The sequence below is a fragment of the Neurospora hispaniola genome (assembly GCF_033458365.1).
Source record: "Neurospora hispaniola strain FGSC 10403 chromosome Unknown B0T23scaffold_1, whole genome shotgun sequence".
Lineage (NCBI taxonomy): Eukaryota > Fungi > Ascomycota > Sordariomycetes > Sordariales > Sordariaceae > Neurospora > Neurospora hispaniola.
The window spans coordinates 3402036-3424022 of record NW_026944406.1 but is presented as its reverse complement, the minus strand read 5'-3'; the positions used below and the strand labels follow the sequence as shown (position 1 = coordinate 3424022).

At 50.8% G+C, this 21987-nt stretch overlaps 6 protein-coding genes and 2 non-coding genes across 8 annotated transcripts; 3 read left to right on the top strand and 5 right to left on the bottom strand.

The window, feature by feature from the left end:
• Positions 1 to 57: 57 nt before the first annotated feature.
• Positions 58 to 1059, top strand: B0T23DRAFT_20652 (uncharacterized protein). Its single transcript, XM_062833475.1, has 2 exons — positions 58 to 608; positions 676 to 1059. Exons 1-2 carry the CDS (start codon positions 316 to 318, stop codon positions 875 to 877), a joined length of 495 nt encoding a protein of 164 aa, XP_062697213.1. The 5' UTR covers positions 58 to 315; the 3' UTR covers positions 878 to 1059.
• On the bottom strand, positions 864 to 2844 carry B0T23DRAFT_20682 (GIY-YIG nuclease family protein). Its single transcript, XM_062833480.1, has 3 exons — positions 2663 to 2844; positions 1049 to 2485; positions 864 to 929 (listed from the first exon to the last, which is right to left on the bottom strand). Exon 2 carries the CDS (start codon positions 2462 to 2464, stop codon positions 1241 to 1243), a length of 1224 nt encoding a protein of 407 aa, XP_062697212.1. The 5' UTR covers positions 2465 to 2485; positions 2663 to 2844; the 3' UTR covers positions 864 to 929; positions 1049 to 1240.
• Positions 2845 to 3690: 846 nt separating this feature from the next.
• B0T23DRAFT_417062 (uncharacterized protein) lies at positions 3691 to 5225 on the bottom strand (the record flags this gene model as incomplete). Its single annotated transcript, XM_062839652.1, has 6 exons — positions 5017 to 5225; positions 4917 to 4964; positions 4716 to 4789; positions 4545 to 4652; positions 4206 to 4234; positions 3691 to 4154 (listed from the first exon to the last, which is right to left on the bottom strand). The coding sequence occupies exons 1-6, from the start codon at positions 5071 to 5073 to the stop codon at positions 3691 to 3693; spliced, it is 780 nt and encodes a 259-aa protein (XP_062697211.1). The 5' UTR covers positions 5074 to 5225.
• Positions 5226 to 7749: 2524 nt separating this feature from the next.
• Positions 7750 to 10137, top strand: B0T23DRAFT_425033 (ADC synthase; the record flags this gene model as incomplete). Its single annotated transcript, XM_062839882.1, has 1 exon — positions 7750 to 10137. One exon carries the CDS (start codon positions 7750 to 7752, stop codon positions 10135 to 10137), a length of 2388 nt encoding a protein of 795 aa, XP_062697210.1.
• A 509-nt stretch (positions 10138 to 10646) lies between these two features.
• B0T23DRAFT_t22 lies at positions 10647 to 10718 on the bottom strand. The gene has a single exon. It is a non-coding gene; the product is annotated as a tRNA-Thr (tRNA).
• Positions 10719 to 11252: 534 nt separating this feature from the next.
• Positions 11253 to 13435, bottom strand: B0T23DRAFT_20540 (uncharacterized protein). The gene is made up of 2 exons (XM_062833461.1): positions 12947 to 13435; positions 11253 to 12888 (listed from the first exon to the last, which is right to left on the bottom strand). The coding sequence occupies exons 1-2, from the start codon at positions 13146 to 13148 to the stop codon at positions 11552 to 11554; spliced, it is 1539 nt and encodes a 512-aa protein (XP_062697209.1). The 5' UTR covers positions 13149 to 13435; the 3' UTR covers positions 11253 to 11551.
• A 3760-nt stretch (positions 13436 to 17195) lies between these two features.
• On the bottom strand, positions 17196 to 17291 carry B0T23DRAFT_t21. The gene has a single exon. It is a non-coding gene; the product is annotated as a tRNA-Ile (tRNA).
• Positions 17292 to 18924: 1633 nt separating this feature from the next.
• Positions 18925 to 21504, top strand: B0T23DRAFT_20439 (uncharacterized protein). Its single transcript, XM_062833443.1, has 2 exons — positions 18925 to 21258; positions 21325 to 21504. Exon 1 carries the CDS (start codon positions 19241 to 19243, stop codon positions 21038 to 21040), a length of 1800 nt encoding a protein of 599 aa, XP_062697208.1. The 5' UTR covers positions 18925 to 19240; the 3' UTR covers positions 21041 to 21258; positions 21325 to 21504.
• The last annotated feature ends 483 nt before the right edge of the window (positions 21505 to 21987 follow it).

The following is a 21987-nucleotide window of genomic DNA, read 5'->3' as shown; positions in this document are numbered from 1 at the left end:
GATGGTTGGTTCGGAAACGATGGTTGTAGTTGTAGTGGAGAGGACCTTGATGGCCTTGATAGGGGGTTGACCTAGGTCTGGTGGTTGATATCTACATATATCCATCAAGGTTCTCAACCCATGGAAGACAAATCAACATGCCAATTTGAACACGCCAATATTGAACCGTTACTTAGCCTCACCAACATCTATTTCCCGACTTGATCACTGAGACCAACCCATATCACTCGAAGGCGACCGACCATATCTCCACTCAGGACCCAAATCATCAAGAGCCAACCGCCACAACCACTCCCTTTCAGACTCCCACGCAACATGTGCGGCCCCGAGACCCCATCCTCAACACCTCGCATCGGCGCCAGAGTCGACTTTTTTTCCTCCCCATCCTCCTCCAGAGACCGTCACCTCCTAGGCAACCTCCTCTTTCTCAACCCATCTACCCCCAATAGCCAAGAGGCCACCCATTTTTCGTTCATCAGCCCATCAACATCACCATCAACATCAACAACACCGATGACATTGCTGAGTAGGGCTCCAATGGTGGGAGGAGGAGACTCTTCAGACACTTCAGATTCCGAACTCGATGATCGCGTGATTGTGTTCATACAGTAAGTTTTTCTCGCTCCCACTTCTCCAGGAAAAGGGAAAAAGTCATGTTGCTGATGCAGTGATTAGTCAAATCGGTGATATGACCAAGTCCGTTCATGAATGTGGGCTGCTAACGCAATTCACCCTGAACGAGAAAGCCTGTCAGATGTGTGCTTTGAATGAGAACCTCTCGATCAGCGTTGGCCAGGACGGCATCATCGGGAGGAGGGTGTCGATGATGAGAGGAGGGGTGGTGCTTGGTGACGGAATTGTAGGGTATAATTGTTGATTCATGGGCGCTATATGAATATGGGACTTAGTTGGCGCTTTGGGATGGGAATCTAGATTAAGAGCCTTAGTATTTTGGGAGTTGGCTGGGGGAAGGCATTGAATTACAAGAGCGGAAAACCACATAGCTAAAGGACGGAAGATGTGAACAAACGTAAAATTTCCCACCCACAGTTGGTTGAAACATCATAACCCGAGATCTAGACCAACGAAAATAACCATCCCTAACGCCAAATGCAAATGCCGTGCCGTGCCATGTCGCATCATATCGTGTTATATGCCAATCACATACCCAAAACCCAACTTCGTCGCTCATCCATGGAAGTCCGAGAATCCTGAAAATCAACCATCACCCACCAATCGTCTAAGCCTGAGTCTCGTCCCAATCCGACCACCGCCTCACGACCTCATCAATATCTGCCACCGCCGCCCTCGTGTTATCCACCTCAAACCACTCTTTATGCTCCTTCCCGCACGACGCGCACTTGCCGCGGTCCATAACCCTCAACCCGCGCCCTTGCAGCTCGATATGGATGAGCCTTTCGACCTTATGGCTGTGTGGCATCTTGCGCATCACGTCGCTGGTGCTGGACGACGACACATAGGGGTAGTATCTGATCAACGAAATGTTGTATCCGCACTGGCGCTGCCACTCGTTCAAACGTCGCTGCACATTGTTGGCGCGGCCGATCTTGAGAAGGATCTTCTTATTCTTCTTCTCGTTGCCGCCCCTGCCGCGACTGCGGGGCTCATCATCGTAAGAAGTGGCGTACCGATCCAGCGCGTCGCTGGCCGCCCGCCCGCGGGAGGTCGATCGCGATCGGGGGTTGGTGGTGAGCAAGGCCTTGGCGGCCTCGTGCGGCGGTGTCGCGGGGTCGGTTTCGGGCGTGAGCCAGAAGATGTAAATGTAGCCAGCCTCGTCGCCCGAGGAGAAGCCCTTGGCGAGTTCCTTCATCAACAAGGAGGCTGTCTCAGGGGAGGCGGTATGTGGGATCAGGGACATGAATTGCGCCGTCTGGGAAACGTTGGAGCCAGCTGAGGGTTGTTGGTTTGACGAGCCCGGTCGCGGGGAGACACCTGATGTGGGAGCGAGGTGAGAGGGTCGCGAGGATCCATCGTGCTGTACGGGCTTGGGCTGTGGTCGCGGCGGCGGAGCTTGTTCCTCGAGCTCGAAATCTAGGGGAACACTGAAGCAGCAGCACCAAAGCGATGAGCTCTTCTTCTGCTGCGCCGGTCGTGGAGGTCGTTGATGTTGAGCAGATGGCCGCACTTGGGCCGAATTGGTCTTGATTAAGCCCAGACGCTCGGCCAAGGTGTCGATACTGGAGCGCTCCTCGGCGATGGCGGCATGGGCTGGCCGGCCGGACCCCGGAGCCGGCTGTGCAGCCAGGCGAGCCTGGTCCTTATGCTGGTGACAGTAGAGGCGTTCATCGCTCGGGTCGCTGACCTTGATTTTTCCACCTTGGGGCAGAGTGTTGGGGCGTCTACAGGGCCGGCCGGCAGACGTGATTCCGCGACATGTTGTTGATGGGTTTTTGGAGTCGGCTCTGCCGAGCCTGGCCTCGGGGGTGTTTGTGAAGATGGGCATGGTGGTCGGTTAAGCACAGCCCGCAGCGTTGTTCGTTAGCCAGGATCAAGGATCGAGTCTCGCGAACAAAGGAATTGTTTCTGTTTCTGCCCTTTCGAGATAAGATTGGGGTCGAGGGACAATACCTCTACAAATTATGATGAAGATATTGATGAAGAGGGAAGGGCAGAGAGAAGGACGAGAGAAATGAATATGAACCTTCTTGTGACCCCATCCCCAGCCCCCATATGAAAGGACCCTTGCAACAACGCCCAGCTTGATCCATCGCGACCCGCATTGTTGGCAGTGAAGAAACTGGGGGCTGGCGGTTATTCGCTAGTGTAGAGGCAGTGGAAAGTTTGCAGGCGTTCGGTTGATGGAGCACCGCCTCGACAGCATGTGTCCAGTCCAGGGCAGCACCTCACTGGCGAGACGGGACGGGGCAAGGTTTAGTTAGGGTCCACACCCATCCATCACCAAGCAGGAGTGACCCAGTTAGGTTACAAGCTAAGAGGCCTCACCTTCCCCGTTACTGGATTCTCCAGCGATCTCCCCAGCAAAATCCAGGCACCGAAACGACCGCTGATGTCACGTCCCAAAGCGTCTGCCATCCAATCGTCCCCTCTTCCCACTTCCCCGGAGTCGACATGTTCAATGACAACACATCTCGTCGTCAATTCCCTCTTGTCACCTACGAAAGAAGCAAATCGGATTGAGCGGCAGCGCGAAGTTTACCTACCGCGGATACATCATTCGGCCAACACTGCAGTCTTTGCGCGCATGGTGAAACACAGGCCATGCAGTGACTTGAGCGACTCGGAATCTTCAATTGGAATGACCCGAAGGCCTTGAATGCTCTTACCGAAACCCAACATGCCACCCGCCAAAATCACATCTCATCCATCATGGTCACCAACACACATCAGCGGCATAGCCTGATACATGGCATGCTGATCGGCAGTTGTCGGCTTATTCACCTGGGGCTGCCTTTCTCCTCTCCCCCATCGCTAGAGATGTCAAGCATGTTCGAGATCTAGAAGGATCAGCGACCTTCACAAGCGCAATGGCGTGATTTTCGATGCATACTAGCCACTGGAGGTCAGTCGTGAAGAGATATATCAACGCTTACTGACACATCGAATTGCTCTCCCCAGGATGAGATTCTGTCACCAGCATTTTGTTGCTTCCATCCAGTCACTTTTGGGCTGTAAAAAGTCCGGCTTTTCTTTCGGTATTTCTCAAAGTCATCAACAAGTCGACGCCAGCAGTCCCAAGAAGCTGCTCAACCGATCATTGCCTAGAGGGGATGACCTCATAACCTTGAACGAGCCGGTTTTGGATCCCGTCCCCTCGACGAAGCTACAATAGTTCTCTGCGCCGGCCAGTGAGTCGTGACCCGGCGAATTTCCCGACATCCCAAACCACATGATCCGGAGGACATTACCATCGATGAGCAGTCGTGGCCGAGAAAGGGTCTTGTCAAAGATCAAACTGTCTACCAGTCTTGTGTCCATGAGACATAGCAGGTGAAATGTCGTGGCTATAAAAACATTCGATTCCCTTTCTCCGATGCCCATTGCAATGTCAGTCTTACTTAGCTCTCCATCAACACAGTCATGGTCCACAACATCGCCTAGGGGCTTGGTGTCATGACAACATAACTTCTCGAGAATCGAACACATGCTCTGCTTCCCGCTCCCCACGGTATCGCCTAATAGCAACGCACGACGATGGACCACCAACTTGAGAAGCAGTCACGCACATGTTTTCGTCCCGAACACAACCCTTTTCCTATACATGTGATACATGTCAACCTTACGGTTACTATAACTCGGGACTGTTCAGCAAATGGGGAGAATACTGGGAATCTGGGGCGCTTTAATCCTCGAAGCAAAAGCGCGAATGAGTGTGGCTCTTCCCAGATGGTTACTCATTCGTACTCCAACCAGTCGGTAATCAATTCTGCTGATCACTGCTTGTGCATTTCGGCTCACATCTCCCGAAATAACGGCCGAAGCCAGTAGCAATGTCACCGCAGGGCACGCGGCGGAGGAGGCATATTTCACTCGGACTATGTCACGAAAGGACACTAGGTACATACCTCAGACACAGTCCCCCCCAGTTCACTCTTTCTTTGCAAAGTCCAAGTTTGGAAAAGGCCACGACGTTATCGCCATGTGAGACCTCGGGTAAGCAAGCCTTGGCAGGGCTACCAGGAGGATCATCAGGGGGGTTTTCGGTGCACCCCTAAGGCACCCAATCCCGATCTTACGACCCGCCACACAATTCGAATCTGAAGCCACAGACATTCTTCCCGCTCACAGCTGCCGCGCTGCCTGCATAGCCCTACCTGTGGTGATGTGTCACGACCTGGATCCAAGATTTAGCCATGGTACGCGGAAAGTGTCGCGGCAATGGAAGCCGGGAAGAAGGCTCCTCAACATCGGGGTACCACGTACTCGTTAAAGCTTACCGTCCCCAAATTGGGCTGAAGACGGAAGAGGGCATTACCCCCTCCACACTATCACCAGGCTAACATTATCTGCGACTCCCCTAACCCACCGTTAACCCACCGTCGACCATGACTGTTCACGGTTCGGGTACCGGTTCGGCATGTTGTCAACTAGCATGGCACATACCGCTACCTATTACTATCGCATCAGGGTAAGACAAGTCCCCGAGTAGCTGACTGTGGCATAGCTGTATGTTGTGCTAGTCGTTCCTACTCTTACATCTTATGGGACCAGAGCATGGCGGGTGCCGTGGCTTTTTTTTTTCTTTTCTATTTTTGTGTTTACATTGGTACCCCTGAATCATGTGGAGACAGGTCCTACTGCCATACGTTCACGTACGATATCGATCACATCGTCGTTGTGAGAAGTCGCTGTCTTGATAGGAGACTACATCATTTCAACCATTCGACCCTCTCGGTCTCAATAGTAAACCACTACTTATCAGAGCATGCTAGAGTCAATCGCACAATCAACTGCATCCAAGAGTAACTCTACTCACTAACAACAAAGGACGCAAGATCGTGTGCCAGGAATTTTCGCAAGTCAGTCGGGCGAACTATCGACGACTTCCGGTACGGTCTCTATCTGTGTACCAAAGAGGCTCCATACAGGATCTGAAGTTCATCAAGGACAGCAAGGTTCGGTACAGGGATTTCCAGAATCCGATATCACGATATGGAAAAGTGACCTTATCTAAGGTACCGATGGCAAAAGTCCCGGACATACGGCATCGACTGAGCCCCAGCCACTGCCGTACTACCCATGAAGTAATGTGCCACTCTACCACTGAACAGCGGTCAAGTATGAGGCTCATGTCTTTGACTGCTGTATAGTCTGGGTTCGTTTTGATTAGATCCCAGATGGACCTTCTCAATCTGTGGCACATGTCCTGCGCAGTATGCCAGCAGAGACCCTGAAAGCTCCATGTGTGAGGTCCAAAGCTAAAAACCGTGAGCCTGCATTCACGATCACAGGCCGCAAAGCCCCATTCTCAAAGGACAACCCTTGCGGCGCGGTACCTAGCTCAAGCCGTTTACATGAGGGCTTCGCAGCTGTATGGTCTTACCCCTTTCGGAATCTAACAACTATGAACTATCTCGCATGAGAAGTTACCTACTTGGACGAAGAAAAGTCCAATGTAAGTATGCTCTCCGGTTTAAAACGAGGTGTCATTTGGAGTTGACTAATACTGTTGACAGAGCGCCAGCCCTTGACCACCGACAATTGAGAAGCATGATAGTGGCTGTAAACGAGATGGGCTGAAGCCATTCCCTTCTTGTCACAGTTTTGCCGGCATGGAGTACCGGAAGGATCGAGTACTGAACAGTATGCTACAGTGGCAGTGTGGCTACGGGGACGGTTCCCGTCATGGCGCAACGCTTTCCTGCAAGTCATCACGGTCGCAAAGCTACTAACGAATGCGAATTCTCGTCTTCAAAACGCGGCAGACAGTCAAGATCTCCATACCTATGCACATAATCATCCTCTTCTGCGCGGCGATCCTTTCATTTGGTTTTCCCCCGGCCGGGGTTCGAAGCTCGGTTAGCAAAGATGGACCAGAGGCAGGAAGACATGAGAGAAGAACATGCACATCATCGCGTCGTATCAACGCATATGACCATATCACAGTAGGTTACAACTTGGATAGAGTGGTGATGACAGTCGCACTGTCACACAGCAGGTGCATGGGTAAGTTACCTTCGAAATGCTCCGCGAAACCCCGCAAAAGCCGCCGGGGGGCTACACAAAGCATCGCTTTGACAACTTCTATCTCACTTGTTCCAGAAAGCTTCTACTACACTACCACCTTGGTCTACTGAGCAAACGATATTTGGTTTTCACCTGCACGCAATCGTTGTCTCAACCACTCAGTTATTTTGTGCTACACCGGAACGCCATACGCCATACACCATTATGTGGTAGGATCGCAGACATGAGCGGATGTAGACATGTGCATACTGTATTGTCTTAACAGAGGCTGAAATAACTCGCAGATGACTATCGCCATGCCAGAAAACCGCTATCCGCTGTCATAAGATTACCATCTGACTGGCCAAGTTTTCCATTCTTTACGAAGTGTCTTCTTTCCGACCCATTGCAGTAAGTACCTTTGCCTAAACCATTCATTTCGGGTTCCCCATCAACTGTTGTGGAGAGTTGAACCTGCCATCTAATATGTACTAGGAATGTAGTCATGTGGTTTTTCTTCCTTCTCCGTCCCCCCCTTTCATCCCCGATTGACGCGGTTTCACTTCGCCATGCACGCTCTTGGTGTGCAAGTCAAACGTGTTGGCGCCGGGCCAAGGTACCGATTTCAGTACCATGTACCACTTCTCTACCAAACTCGCTCGATTGAGTCTCTAGTCGAGTGTAGCCAAGTAAGCGACATCTTTGACGGAAGATACACGACAAGCCGCCGGGTCTACATGCTCTACATGGACGGTGTTGCATTGATGGATATGGAAGGATTTGATACCATTGTAAGTCGTTTGTTGATGGCTTCAGTCGGCTGATATTTTCGGCCATCTGGACATGATTTGGAGGTTGTCCGATGCTCATTTATACTCGGATTCTGCCACCAACTCTGAGTTTTCCTCGACAGTCTCGACAACTTCAACACAAGACGACTCCACAGGATACGCGGGCAACGCAAGACACATTCTCGAAACACTCCGTTCTAAGTCCTACAGGCTTCACTTTGTATCCCCCCAATATATCAGTCGCCTCGCCCGGCTCTTCTTCTCGGCTTCGTTTGACTTATACCTCACACGTTCTTCGCATATCACAATCACCATGGGCTCAGTAACAAGAACCACGCCACTCAATGAGCAACTCTCCATCCTCTATGTCGACTGTTTCGACTCTTTCACAAACAATATCATCGGTCTTCTCGAGGAGCGTCTAGGCGCAAATGTCATCATGGTTCGCATCGATGACAGGCAGGCGGATAGGGATCTTCACACGCTGCTTCGGGCCGTGGATGGCGTTGTCATCGGGCCCGGACCCGGTCATCCTGGAAACCCCCAAGATGTTGGCTTCATTAACAAGCTCTGGGCTCTCAGTGACTCAGAACTCCTTCCCATCTTTGGCATCTGCCTCGGCTTCCAGTCTCTGTGCCTCAATCATGGTGCCGATGTCAAGAGACTCGAGAGCCCCCGCCATGGCATTGTCAGCCGATCCACGCACCAAGGTATCGATATTCTCAAGGGACTCGGTGATCTCGATTGTACTCAGTATCACTCGCTTCATGCCGATCTCGAGCTGACAGGAGCTCGCCCGACCCACTTCTGGCAACCAAACAATGTATGCCCTGATCTGTTGCCTCTCGCTTGGGATCTTAGCGATGAGAATAACGGCCCAGTGTTGATGGCTGTGCGCCATGTCTCCAAGCCGTTCTGGGGGTGTCAGTTTCATCCCGAATCCATCTGTACCTCAGAAGCTGGCAAGGACTTGCTCGTGAACTGGTGGAGGCATGCCCTTCGGTGGTCGGCCAACAACGGTCGGGTCAAGACCATGGAGCTCACTGGCCGTTATCTTCCCAACTCGCTCTCCAGCTTCTTTGTGGACGCACCTATTCAGTCTGGTCATCTACAGGCATCTCACCTCGCTCAAGAACTGCGCTCGGCTGCCGGCCGTGATGACATCTTCCTCCGCTGGGCCAAATATCCAGCTCAGGGTGTTACCCCCACAGTTCTTCTGGAGAAGCTCGGTCACCGAGATGACGAGGTCATTCTTCTGGATTCGCAAGGACACAACATGGGTCGCTTCGATATTCTTGGACTCGTCGTTCCCGGTAAGACCGCGAACGTCACCTACAGCTCTTATGACCGCACGCTCAAATATGGCAATCACTCCAAGAACATCGATTCGATTGAAGAATGCTGGCCTCTCTTTCAGGAGGCTCTCGATATCTACTACCCCCAGAACCAGGAAATCGACCGGTCCAAGCTGCGCTCGGATATGGACAGATTCATTGCCGGTCACCTGCCCGCCGACAGCCCCTTTTGGGGCGGGTTTATGGGGTATATCTCGTACGAGGCCGGACTTGAGACCATCGACGTCGGGCTTCCCGAAAAGCCAACCGACGGCTCAGCTATCCCCGACATCAACTTTGCCTTTATCCACCGTAGCATCGTTATCGATCACCATACCAACCAGATCTACGTCCAATCCCTTCTGCCCAATGATTGGACCTGGATTCTCCGTGTCGGCAGCCTTATCGACTCCGCTTCTGCTGCCTCCAGCAAATCTGAATGCCCGTCACTCACTTCCATTGCGGAGTCTCGTCACCTCAACGACACACTCGCCCGCTCCACCATCACCCGCCCGACCGGCGAATCCTACCGCGCGCAAGTCCAAAATTGCCAAGACCATCTCCGAGCCGGCGACTCCTACGAGCTCTGCCTCACAGACGAGAGCTCCATCGTCATCCCCTCGGACCCATCCTCCAACTCACACTCACCCCTCGACGCCTGGTCCCTCTACAAGAAGATGCGCCTTAATAACCCAGCCCCGCACGGCGCCTACTTCAACCTGCCCAACATATCCATCGTCGGTACCAGCCCGGAGCGCTTTCTCTCCTGGTCACGCGGCGGCCACTGCCAGTTCCGACCCATCAAGGGCACTGTAAAAAAGGGCCCCGGGATGACCCACTCCATCGCCAGCGAAATCCTCAACAGTAGCAAAGAACGGGCCGAAAACCTGATGATCGTCGACCTCATCCGCCACGACCTGTCCGGCGTCGTCGGCGCCGACAACACCTGGGTGTCCAAGCTGATGGTGATGGAGGAGTACGAGAAGGTGTACCAGCTCGTGAGCGTCATCGAGGGCCAACTGCCCCCCGCGGAACTACCCGGCGCCCCCAGGGGACTGCATGTCCTCAAGAACTCGTTACCTCCGGGATCGATGACGGGGGCGCCAAAGAAAAGGTCGTGCGAGATCTTGGTTGATCTGGAGAAACGGCCGAGGGGTGTCTATGCGGGTGTGCTGGGGTATATGGATGTTGGTGGCGCAGGAGACTTTGCGGTTGTCATTAGAACGCTGGTAAGGAATAAGTTGGAGGAACAAGAGGTGTGGCGGATTGGGGCGGGTGGGGCGGTTACTATTCAGAGTACGGATGAAGGGGAGTTTGAGGAGATGGAGATTAAGGCGGGGAGCGTGTTGGAGTCGATGATGAAGTGAGAGCGACGAAAGATGAAAGGTTCGTCAATGTTACCGGCTTGACAAAGGGGATATGGTGTAGGAGTGGTTGATGCATTAGGAGCGTTTTCGGCCATGGAGTTATTGGAGTCTGGTAGGTTCTTGGGCTTTCATACAACTCCTTCATCTTCTTTCGGCTTGTTTCCTTTTTCCATTATCATGACTGTGACGACGTTATGTCATCCTTTTTAGGTTCCATCTCTCTATGTACACCTTTCTTACCCATTTATATGTTTGTTTTGTGTGCGTGGGTAGAGCTAAGCTCAATAGATTTAGACGTTTAGAAGAATTAATGATCATGAAGATAAACATCATCCAGCTGCTGCCGGAAGGAAAACACGATTTGCGACAAAATGTGAATATATTTGTAGTTGGCTACAAGTGGACTAGATAGAGAAAAGGAGAAAAGGAGAAAGGGGTGATCGTGCAAACGTATTGAAATAGAAAAAAAAAATGGAAAGAAAATGGAAAAAAAAAATGGAAAAAGTTAATGCCCACAGCCAGAATCGAACTGACGACCTCATCATTACTAGTGATGCGCTCTACCACTGAGCCATGCGGGCTTATGTGATTCTTAGATGAAAGAGCGTTAATGCGTAGTGTTTATTATCCTCCAATCAGTAGTAATGATTATATCATTCCCAAAATTAAAATACTATCGTGAGAGGGCAACTCGGTTTTAGACCTTTCCTCATAGCTTTCTCGGCTGTACACGTTCCTTGATTGTTCCCCATGTTCGTGGAGTGTGGCTATCATCAACCTCAGTGTTAAAATAAGCATAGTTCCCCACCAAGGCCGGTTGGAGGTTCGGACGAAATGCAGGTAGAGATGATAATACACGATGCGATCGAGCCAGTTCCATAATAGACAAATGTACAGCATGGGCAGGGAATCCTAGATGTTGGCAATTTCGGTTCTTTCTGGAAGTCAGTATAACGAAAAGATGCCACTTAATTTGTTAACCTTTTCAGTTGAGAACGAGTCTCGGGTTCATCTTTGGCTGCTCTATGCTTGCTCTGTCTTGCCCGGGAAGATTGGGACAACAAATGACCGAACCAAGTTGTTTAGGCGACGTCAACAAAAGCTCAACCAATCGTGTGATTTCTCTTGGTGTAAAGTTCACTACAGGGAATCCATTATCGTTATGATCTTTATGTGCATTCCTAATCCAACATGATCAAACCTTCTATGAACCCTATTCCATCAAAAGCAAGAAGCCGCCGGCACATCATCCCAATGCTTCACTTTCGCAGAAACCAAAAAGAAAAAGATAAAGAGAGAAGAAAAAACGAAATCCCTATCGGAAACCCGTTCAAGAGATAGAAGAGAGAATGTGACAATCACAGGCGAACAACAAAATAGGTAGATACGGCAAAAAGAGTTTACAAAGTCATCATCACCAGTTCATGCCCTGCCACAACTCCTCCTCTCCCCATCCCATCTCCAGTAACGCCGGTTTGGAAAGGCTCATCAGCAAGTTATCATTACTCGCGTCACAGCAGCTCTCCATATCCACATGCACATTCGGATTCTGCTTCTTCTTCTTTGCGCCGAGCGCTCCGTTGCTTCCACTACTTCCCTGACCCATTCTTCCCATACACCGTTGCAGCGTATGCTTGAGCTTTTGCACCATCTGCGCCATAGCATGAAGGTGGGCATTATTACCGTCCAGTGGCTGTTGTGCTTGGTGTCTCAGCCCATTGCTGAAAAAATAACCCTGCTGTTGTTCTATGGGTGATAAAGAAGAGATAGACGAAGCAGGACTGAGTAGCGGCGTTTGTATGCCTGAAACATATTTCTGACAATGGCTGTGACTGTGTTGCTGTTGATGATGCAGGCGATCAGCCAGTAACTCGTAGGCGTGGAGCAGAGTTGCGTAGCAGCTGGAGAGGGAAAGAATCAGGACGTTGCTGGGGATTGTGTTTTCCGAAGATAGCGCGGAAGATGTGGATGAGGAGGTCGACCTCGAGCTGCTAGAGAACATGGGGCTAGCTGGCTCAGACATCCTGCTGTCTGAAAATGGCGAGGAAGATGAACTGGAGAAGAATCTGGAGGGAGCGCCAACGTTTTCGAGCAAGCTGATCAGCGATTTACCTGCGTTTAAAACCTCTTCGCAGTCAATTGAGGAACCACGACCTCCGTGAAGATGCTTGACAAGCTTGGATATGCGGGCCTGTAGGTCAAGTAGACGGACAAGAATCTCTCCATCGCCTTCGCCATTGTTGCTGCGCTCGTCCGAGGGGAAATATTGGTTTCGAGGCGGCTTGGGAATGAAGGATGGGGAGAATATGTTCTCAGTGAAAAGAGAAGATGGTGAGCCCGGGTCTGAAGAAGAGTCGGTGTTGTTTACACTCCATGCGCGCTGATCATGACTGGAAGAGGGTTGGAAAGATTGTTGATGTGGTGTCGCGGGGGTACGCGGAGACAATGAGCCAGGAGGGCTGGAAGATCCAGAGGAGTATGATGGTTGCGAATCCATGGCGCTCGCAAGTGCAAATGTGAGGTCACCGGCGCTTTCAGCGAGGAAGGAGTCCATGAAAGGGAAGGAAAGGTAGTCAAGCTCCGCTTGGTAAGCAGAAGCGGAAAACAGGTCGAAGTCGCCGAGAAGACTCGGGTTTACCCCCGAGTTCCCGTCGGGCATCATCTGCAGACTGTGATCGAGTCCGGGCGTTGGCATTCCCAATGATGCGGACATGTGCGTTTTTACCATTGGTGAAATGCGTCCCCCTTTTCCTGTATGATAACGTCAATAAGATCATCCTTTAGAAATTGAGGAAAGCAGGAAACTGACTGCTCCTTGCGGCCGCCTCCTTCTTGCCCTTCTCTGAACCCCCCTTGCGAGCACCCAGTGGCCGACCGGTCCGGCCCGGAGGAGAGTAAGTACACGAGATACCGAGACGGTTGCATCGGACACATTCCCGAGTTTGCGGAGTCCGTTGACACCGGGTTTTCATGGTATGACACCGGTCACAAGCGTCTCTGCTCGGTCCCATCTTGAGGTATGTGTATGAGTATGGTGGTGCTGGTGATACTTTTGTGTGGTATGGGTAAAATCCAGCTGGGTGACAGAGACCCTTTGTTATAGACGGGAGCTTTCGTCAGTGTCGTGCAGACAAGCTTTCTCTGAATAATTTTGTTGCCCTCGACGTGATGAACTCTTTGAGATTGGGGTCTCAATGAACACAGTGCTACTTTGCTGTGATAGTTACTTGTTGATACGGGTCGATGGCGGTCTTGAAGCCGAGGATATCTGAAACCTCGAACTTGTTGATGTGGTATGGGAAACACACAAAACAAGAACCCAGCATTGAGGTGTAGAAGAAGCCGGGTAGATGTATAAATTGAGTTGGGTTTCTGGCGTGGAGTTGTGTCTGGAGTCCCGAAGTGAACTCCCGGGTGATATTCAGGATCACAACCTCGACCCCTTTGTGACACCACGTTTCTTTAGTACAGTGGGCACCTTGAGCGGATTTTCATGGGAAAGCAGAAGTGCAATCCGGGCTTACATCCCGAAACCTAAAGGGAATGTAGAGAAGGGGCCCAGTACCTTCGGTAGGACTATCGGGAGACATGCACAGCCCGCTTGAAGGATAGTATGGTACTAACGGCTGCGTTTACATGTGCTCCGTATAAGGAACGTCCAAGACCATCTACTGAAAGACGGCAATCGGTTCGGTAACGGGAGCACCCTTTACACTAAGCTTTTCACGGCGTTGGTGCGCGGGTAAGGGTAAGATTGTACCTTTTTGGCTGCCATGAAGGGAAAGAGGGGAACACGGCACCTCTGGATGAGATAAGAGTCTGGAAAAGTTGGAAGGTGTGTCTGCGGGTGGTTCTTTTGCTTAGCACTTTTGTAAGCAGGAAAAGAAGTATATGGGGGAGGTGAAGCTTGTGATTGGGCCAAGGTGAAGGATTCAGACTTCAGATCGACCGGGGTCAAGAAGACAATAGAGTAAGACGGCCAAAGAGAGACCGATTCCCACATTCATCGGGGACCAGTACTGAGACTAACGCAGGAGTTACTGGCGAATATCATTGAACCCTAACGGGGCAGTTGGCTTCTAGGAGCTCAAAAGCGTGAATGAGAGAAGAAGTGTAATCCACTTGGAGTGTAACTTCAAAAGCAACAACACTTGGCTATACAGGGAAGGGAAGCAGCAAACCAGCAGATGGGAAAAGCCCAAATCCCACGAACGGTGCCTTGCTCTTCGTGCCACAATCCAGTTGAATGATTGAGCACACCCAGAATAATGCAAAAAGGCAAGAACTGCCTCCTTATCTCCGACAAGATAGTACCCGCTTCTTTTTAGAATTAGGAGGTAAATACCTAGGAGGTGGGGGACGGGACTTGGGCCCTCCTAACCTCTCAAATAGGGAGCGGTGACGTCCCGCATAAGGCTGTGGTTAAAGATATACCCGTTGCGGGTATATCAGATCCGTAATTTGAGATACCAGTCAAGCCTACTACCATATTATGTAGACCAGTACAGAATAGGGGTCTTGTGCTCAATTCTCTGCCCCGCGATAAGGGGGCCCAAGACCAAACAGGCACATAGGTACGTTACGGTACTTCTATGTTGGCGAGTTCGGATCTGTAGAGACCTTTTGTCAGTGCGAACCGTTGTCGAAAGATGTCAGCTTTGCAATTGGGGGGATGTAAGGTACTGACGATCTTACAGCTGTTGGCAAGGGTCGTTTTGTTTACTAACCGGATCCTACGGTGACTGATATGGCTTGGTACATGATGTTCTCTCATTGAGCTTCTGAGCCATAGTAGGCCTGCAACAGCAATGCGAGGAGGTAGATGCGAAAATCAAAATGCCATTCTGCACATTTCATGCTGGCGGCTCTTGGTTTCGGCTCATATGAACGCGGGATCGATCCGTGCCGCGAGATAGCGGATGAGTAAATGTATCCATTGTGGGAAATGCCAATGTCGAAACCTTTGCGTGGCGCTTTTGGGAAGTTTGTGTACCTCACGGACTGGTCCCCCATGGAGACCAAATCCGAGCCTCGTTGCCTGTGATGACATGCTTCGGTCCTTACGTGGGGGACCCTATAACCATTGGTCCAGTATAATCTTAACCGAGTACTGTGACATCGAAGGATCTGGTGGTGCGACCCTCCTACCGTATCTTGTTCACCAGCCAATAAGATTGACTATCTGCTCGCCACGGAAGAGAAGTACTTCAAAGAGATATCAAACCGTAGCATGACTAGGTACATGACCCCCCTGACTAAAATCGCTCGAGACAGTCAATGGGAACCCCTCGTTGAGGTGACTCTCATACCCGAAAAGCTCGGCATTGGTACCGAAGACTTTGTTCTAATCCTATGGAATCCTTCAGACCATTGACTTTGCAGGTCGACATAAGCAGCAACCGTAATCTAGAGACATACCATCACAGGGAGCAACGGTTTCGGCAGCCTTGACCCCGCTTCAGATCCTCTGGTTATTGGCAATGTATTTGATAGAGTCCTGTCGTGTATGCTTACTTGCACCATTGCACTGGAGACATATCACCTCCCGTGTGGACAGAAGTAGTTCGGTCGATCCAATTTCCTGTCTCCGGAGAAGGGCTGAGGTAGGTAGGCTATCACTCATGGGGATGCAATTGCAGAATGCCATGACAATGTACGCGACCGAAGCTTTGCTTTCATAGCCACTAAGTTCTGATGCATGGTACTCAAGAGTAGAGGCATAAGGCCTGATTTCTCATCCCTTGCTCCTTCTCGTATTATCTGCTCCATCCATCTCCTTCTTCCGATCAGAATGTCGCTGAATAGATACCGATGCTCTGTTGGTGAGGTAGATACCTAAAATTTGAGAAAACGTCTCTAAAACCGATATTAGACACGCCCGCATTTTCTGATCACGGTGGGATATGGTCCATCTCCTGGATTGGAACCTCCAACACCAGTGGTCAGTACTCCTTGACTCGTATGGTTCATGTTGACCGATGCCTTGCGAGAAACTGGATGCCGTAGGCACCAAAGCAGTCAGAAAGCGGGCATGAAAAAGAGCGGGTTTGGGGATTAAGATGGACAACTTTTTTTTTTTCTTTTTTTTTTTTTTTTTTTTTTTTTTTGGGACAGTTCTGGGAGGTTGAAAGCATTTAAATCATGCTAAACCGTTCAAGAAGAAGGCCAACCATGATAAGGCAATGGCGCTTCAGGCGAAGTCCCAAACGTCTGTGAGGCACTTGTGTTTCCCTCCGATGAGCTGCTGCGCGGTCCTTATGTCTCGCTGCGCAGATGAGATCCAGGAGACCAGCTGAAGGGCAGGGCTGTAACACGGAAGGGAATGGCTAAATTGTTGCCGCAATTCAAGCCTCCATTGACAACGTCGACCTCTGCTTCGCCGGTATTGTCTAAAAGGGTCTCAGATTCTCGGTTGCTCTTGTAGACCAGCCGACAGCGCCAGCCTCACCATTTGTGCTACCCACCAATGCTGTTTCTGGACCAAGTAAAGGCTCGAGAGGGTTTGCTTACACTGAGGTGGCAATATGCAGGAATTTGTATCTAGGTCTCTAGTGCTGATATGGCCTTTTACGCTTAATCGCAGAATCAGGCAGTGTAGTTCAGCTAGTCAGCTTGGTTTGACCGAGTCCTGTCCCTCTGATTGTCTTCAAGTAGTGCCGTTGTTAGGTGACAGGCATCACAATAGTCGAAGCAGACCGACTTTCCTTCCAGCGTTACACCACGAGCTAGATATTTGGTCGCTATGTCTAGTGATTATGCTCCATCAAGTGAAGATCTCAGGCCCAGCTGAACTTACGAAAATATGACATGATTAGCATGGTATGGTACAGATCAATAGGTCAACGTCCTTGTGCCGCGCGATGGGAGCGGACACTCTATATTTGCCAATCTTATTATGGTCTTCCAATTTGAAGTTTTGTAAGCACGGGCAATCGAAGGGGAAAACAGGGATAAAATGAGGAGTTTGGTAAAAAAGAAAAAAAAAAAAAGTTACAAATACGAGAGCTTCACTATCATAAGTAATAGATAGTACAAGACAGAGAAACTGGAAAAAGATATGCCCAATAACAGGATTGAACTGTTGACCTTCGCATTGACTTGATATCAGAGGACTGATATTAGTACGACGCTCTAACCAGCTGAGCTAATCGGGCTGTTGATTGTTGAGTGAGTGGATCATAGCAAAAGCTTATGATCGAAGTTGTGCTTGTGGTTCTACGGGCCCATCTGAGTCAGCTTCTACATACGGGCAGGCTGGCACGGTAGAGTAATCTTGTATGCAGCGGAGAGTATCAAAAACAAGATAGCCGGCTTCGGACCCAGTGAAGAAACGCAAAACATGAAACATATAACTGAAGCGCGGTAGAAATCAACAGCCGGAAGTTCCAGCGAATCCTTGACGAAGATCCAAAGTATTTCCAGGCCGCTGCTTTTAAACCCTTTTGAATGTACTGAAAGCTGGCAGACTTAGCCTACTCACTGGGGTACAGATCCGTGTTCACAATATGTGGCAGGGTACGGGCCGGAATACTGTGGCTTTGGATCGATGTGTCGAGTGGAGGGCATCGTGAGCTTGCCAGCTCGAGGGACACAATGGTCCGTATACAACAAACATATGGATGAGAAAAGTATGGGCCTGGAATAGTGTTTGGATTTTCTGCGAGTATGGAGACTTGCGAGGCAAGAGTCCCAGCCGGCTAAGGTCTCAGCATACTTTGTTGTCTAAAAGGCAGCCGGGCTTTCAAATGTCGCCGGCAGAAGGTTGCCCATCGACCGCACATTTCGATTTGTTGGTGTTCAGACTTGATCAATGGACCCCGATCCTATTACATGGGAGACATGCGCAGTGGCGTACTCGAAGGACGAACTTGAAACGTTGGAATAGTTCGTCCGATTTAATTGCGTACGCTTTGACCAGCGTGGGAGTGCCTGACATATGCTGAAGTACCAAGTCTCGTCTCATGTAGTATCTTCTTCTCTGCTTTCAATATTCGAGATCATGATCAGGGTCTGGAGATGTATGTGTGCCACAGCTGGGGCCACATGCCGGAGGTGCTATTAACTTTAGGGCGCTCATATTGTTGTTGGTGGACTGGAGAACTGACAACAGGATAAACATGAAAATGGAGAAAGAGCTTCGTGACGCCAACCCAAGTGCAAGTGCCTGGTCGGAGTAGATTTGGTAACGGGCCGCCAAAGCTACCCGGACATGTATAGAGGTACCCACCTAACCCAATTACATACATACCCAAGTTGTTGCCTGCCAATTGGCAGCTGTTGCTTCCCGTCACACATGCAGTAGCAAATAACATGAGAGAAGTGCAGTGAACGAAAACACAAACATGCATGAATTCACGGCTCGGGAGAACTTGACAATGTTCACCACCCAAAGCACTGCACGTAGTTCTTTCCCATTGACGACGCATAAAGGAGAAGCATTGGGGAACATGAGAACCAATCTCTATCCCTGAACTCTCACATCTCTCAACATCTTTCCGTTGATAAAATGCTTCTTTCCCATCTTCCCGTCAACCCAGCTCTTCAATAACGGTCTTCGCCTGCAGTGGATCCGTGCAGACAGTGGACGCTTCTCCAGTTCCTGCATTGTCCTGCAATTCAACGCGGAAACATTGGATCACGTAAACAGACCGGGCCTCCACCTTTTGTTGTTTTTCTAGACAGAACTCGCGGTTTTGGGGAATCATCTAAACATGGTGCGGCCAATACTCAGTCGGCATTAAACGGAACGGTCTTTACGTCCTCGAGGTTGTCGAAATATAATACAACGCCCGCGCAGGCTCCAGAGTCTAGAAGCTCCAAACACCACGCCGTCGCCATCACCACCCACGGGGCTTTGCGGAGACGCCGTTTGGCGACTGGGGCCGCGACTCTAGGGCGAATAGCATCACCGGATTCCAGCTGAGATCCGGGGCACCCCATGCCCTACAACCAGGGGGAAAGCACCCATCCTCGCCAATTAAACAGCACGGTTCCATGACAGGACCGAGATGAGGTCCCCTGTCCTGGCACTACCACCACCAAGCAGTTGTTGAAGCTTTCCTCTCTCTCGGGGCTTTCTGGTCCTCTCTTTTTCCGAGTGTAAATGCCCTCGTTCTCCTCCACCGCCGAGCTCCGGTCTGCCCTACCACTTCTCATCACCAGCTCCATCTCGGCCTGCGCCAACGCTCTTTTACTTCGTGATAGTCATCCGTTGAACATCCACACGGCTACCGTCGTCGCCAGAAGAACGACTCGCTTTCCCACCGCAACAATTACAAACACAGCCCTCCGACAGGCCTCCCGGCAGCTTTGCGATCGACATCGAACCACTCGCACTCCTCGCCGCCCCTGCGCCCCCACCATCACTCCCTATCGTCCACCAAACATCAACACAACAACAGCGACAGCAACAGCAACAGCAACAGCACATTCGTTTATCATTACTGCTACTATTCATCAGAAAGCCAGATATTCAGGGCCAATTCTCAGCAAACTTCGACGGGACGAGAATTCCCTCGTCATGGCACACATAATATCACCTCAGAGCAGCTTTGGTCAGATCACAATGCAGTCCGCCTCTCTTCCCCGCCGAACGTCTTCTCTACGATCTCGCGCTCGCCGTGGGATAAGTACAGATGAGACCGAGGCTCGACACGTACCGGACGAAGCCATTGCCACAGCTCTAGCCCATACCGACGACCTGACTGAGAACCGCTCTACACGATCAGCTTCCACAGCGTCCCGAACCACACATCGTCTTTCCCTGACACTTCCGATCGCGCCGCCGAACCCTAATCCCTCGCGACCCATACCGACCTCGACGACTACCGCCTCTTTTCCATCAACCCCTTTAGACACCCCAGCACTGACGTCGCCCTCCGATATCAATGACTTTATCACCGCAATTGCAGCACAAGAGCGCCGTGTTCTTGAACTCCGCGAAGAGCTTTCTCGTGCCGAGTTGGATTTGGCCAAGCTAAAAAAGCAGTGGGCGACCTATGAAGCTTACAAGAAACGAGGCGAAAGGCCGTTGCGTTCCGTCGGCTTGGTCCCGACTTTCCAAGATGAGGAGGCAACAAAAAGGGCCGTGGAACTCGACAGAAGGAAAGCATTGCTACAAAGCCTACAAAACCAAAATCAACTACTTCCCGAGAACGGGCGCCGCCGTGTTTTTCAAGGAGGACATGCACGCACACTATCATTGCTATCACCTACAAAACCAAGTAGTGACTTCCCTGGGCGCGGTGATGGATCAGAAAATAGTCGCAATGTTGCTTTCAGCCCGACATATCGGCCAAAACATCAATCTTGGGCCCCCCAAACCTCATCACAAACTGTTGGGGTCAAAGGAATTGCCCAGGACCTCAGGATGGGATTGTGGACTTTCATGGAAGATCTGAGGCAAGCTACCGTAGGAGACGAACCCGTCACCGGACAGGGCATGTACATGAGAGGCGCGGACGGCAAGTTGAGTATGATGCCTATGCCGAAGAGCGGCACGGCTTCCTCTAGCCACACGGGAGGGCAAGATGGATTCAGGGCATCCGGTCTGAACACCCCGAGGAACCGATCTTCTACAGCATCCGACTGGGCACCCGCCGTGCCCATATCGCGGTCCACCAGCCCTCCTAAGAAAACTCAGGATTCGACGGCCGATGAGTCGCTGAAATCTCCGTCGCGACCTGCCCCAGCACTGATGCGATCCAAAACAGATGCATCCAGGTCACCCAAGCGATTTTCTTGGACTCCCCTGGCGATGGACTCGGTTGACGACAATGATTGGTCAAATTGGGAACCTACAGGTACTGCAACATCTACAAGATGGAGTGGAACTACGGTTAACGGCGACATCATTCCATCAACAACCTCCGAAAAGCGAACTGAGAACGACAAATCTGTGTAAGGGCAATCCATTATTTTCTCTTACTCTCTCACATCCTACATGGGTATCATATCCAGCCGTATGTATACATGTCCCAGTTTGTTTTAACAGGGCCATCAAATCCACCAGAAATACGAGCCAATACATATCACTTCTTCTATGAGTAGTGGATTGTGATTCATAAACGGCATATTATATCTTCTTCTGCCACCCATCAGAATATATTGAAAATTTTAAAGGTGTGTCCCATCACACAATCCCTCCACCCCCTACGACCGGCTAATCCTTTTGCTTCTCACAAAAAGAAGAAGAAACAGAAGTCCTCCAGTTCGGGCAAGCAACTCGTTGCGGCCGCCTCCGGCCACTCTCCTGCACTAGTGACTACGTCGACCGATACCATGCTTGAGGATCCCTCCACACCCGTCCTCACCAAACTCAGGCCGGACAACTTGAATGAAACAGCCAATTGCTAAAAGGAGTGGGAGAAGAGGTCGGCGCTGCCATGAATGCACAAGCAGCCTTCTCAGCTCCCGGGCCGCCTATGCCATTGACGCCTCAATGTCCAAAAAATAAGGGACGTAAGGGCAGGTGATCAGGCCACTGCGACTGACCGAAACGCTTGCCCAAGACCACGACGATCAGGACGACGACACGAGAATCTTCCAATCGTTGATATCAAAACGAGTATGAAGCCGTGTAAACATCATCCAGGATACTTACGACTACAAAACTGCCAATCGAACCTTAACCACGCTCTCGCCTTTCAACCTATTATCGGGACTTAGGGAACCGGAGCTGGGACAAGACTCGTTGGACTGATTGAAGTAAGGATCGTGAACCACCACCACTGCCACCAACAAAACATCCCGAAGGATACAAATCCATGCTCATGCTCGCGATTCACGTTCCAACCAATTCGACGACAGTCATAACCGGGGGGAACCCGGCAGTTTTTCCCAAGGAAGAAA

Coding starts and splice junctions, on each gene's coding strand:
- B0T23DRAFT_20540 (XM_062833461.1), bottom strand. CDS start 13,148: ATGGGACCGAGCAGAGACGCTTGTGACCGGTGTCATACCATGAAAACC. Junction 12,889..12,946: donor GGAGGCGGCCGCAAGGAGCA/GTCAGTTTCCTG, acceptor GTTATCATACAG/GAAAAGGGGGACGCATTTCA.
- B0T23DRAFT_20652 (XM_062833475.1), top strand. CDS start 316: ATGTGCGGCCCCGAGACCCCATCCTCAACACCTCGCATCGGCGCCAGA. Junction 609..675: donor CGCGTGATTGTGTTCATACA/GTAAGTTTTTCT, acceptor TGCAGTGATTAG/TCAAATCGGTGATATGACCA.
- B0T23DRAFT_20439 (XM_062833443.1), top strand. CDS start 19,241: ATGCCCTCGTTCTCCTCCACCGCCGAGCTCCGGTCTGCCCTACCACTT.
- B0T23DRAFT_20682 (XM_062833480.1), bottom strand. CDS start 2,464: ATGCCCATCTTCACAAACACCCCCGAGGCCAGGCTCGGCAGAGCCGAC.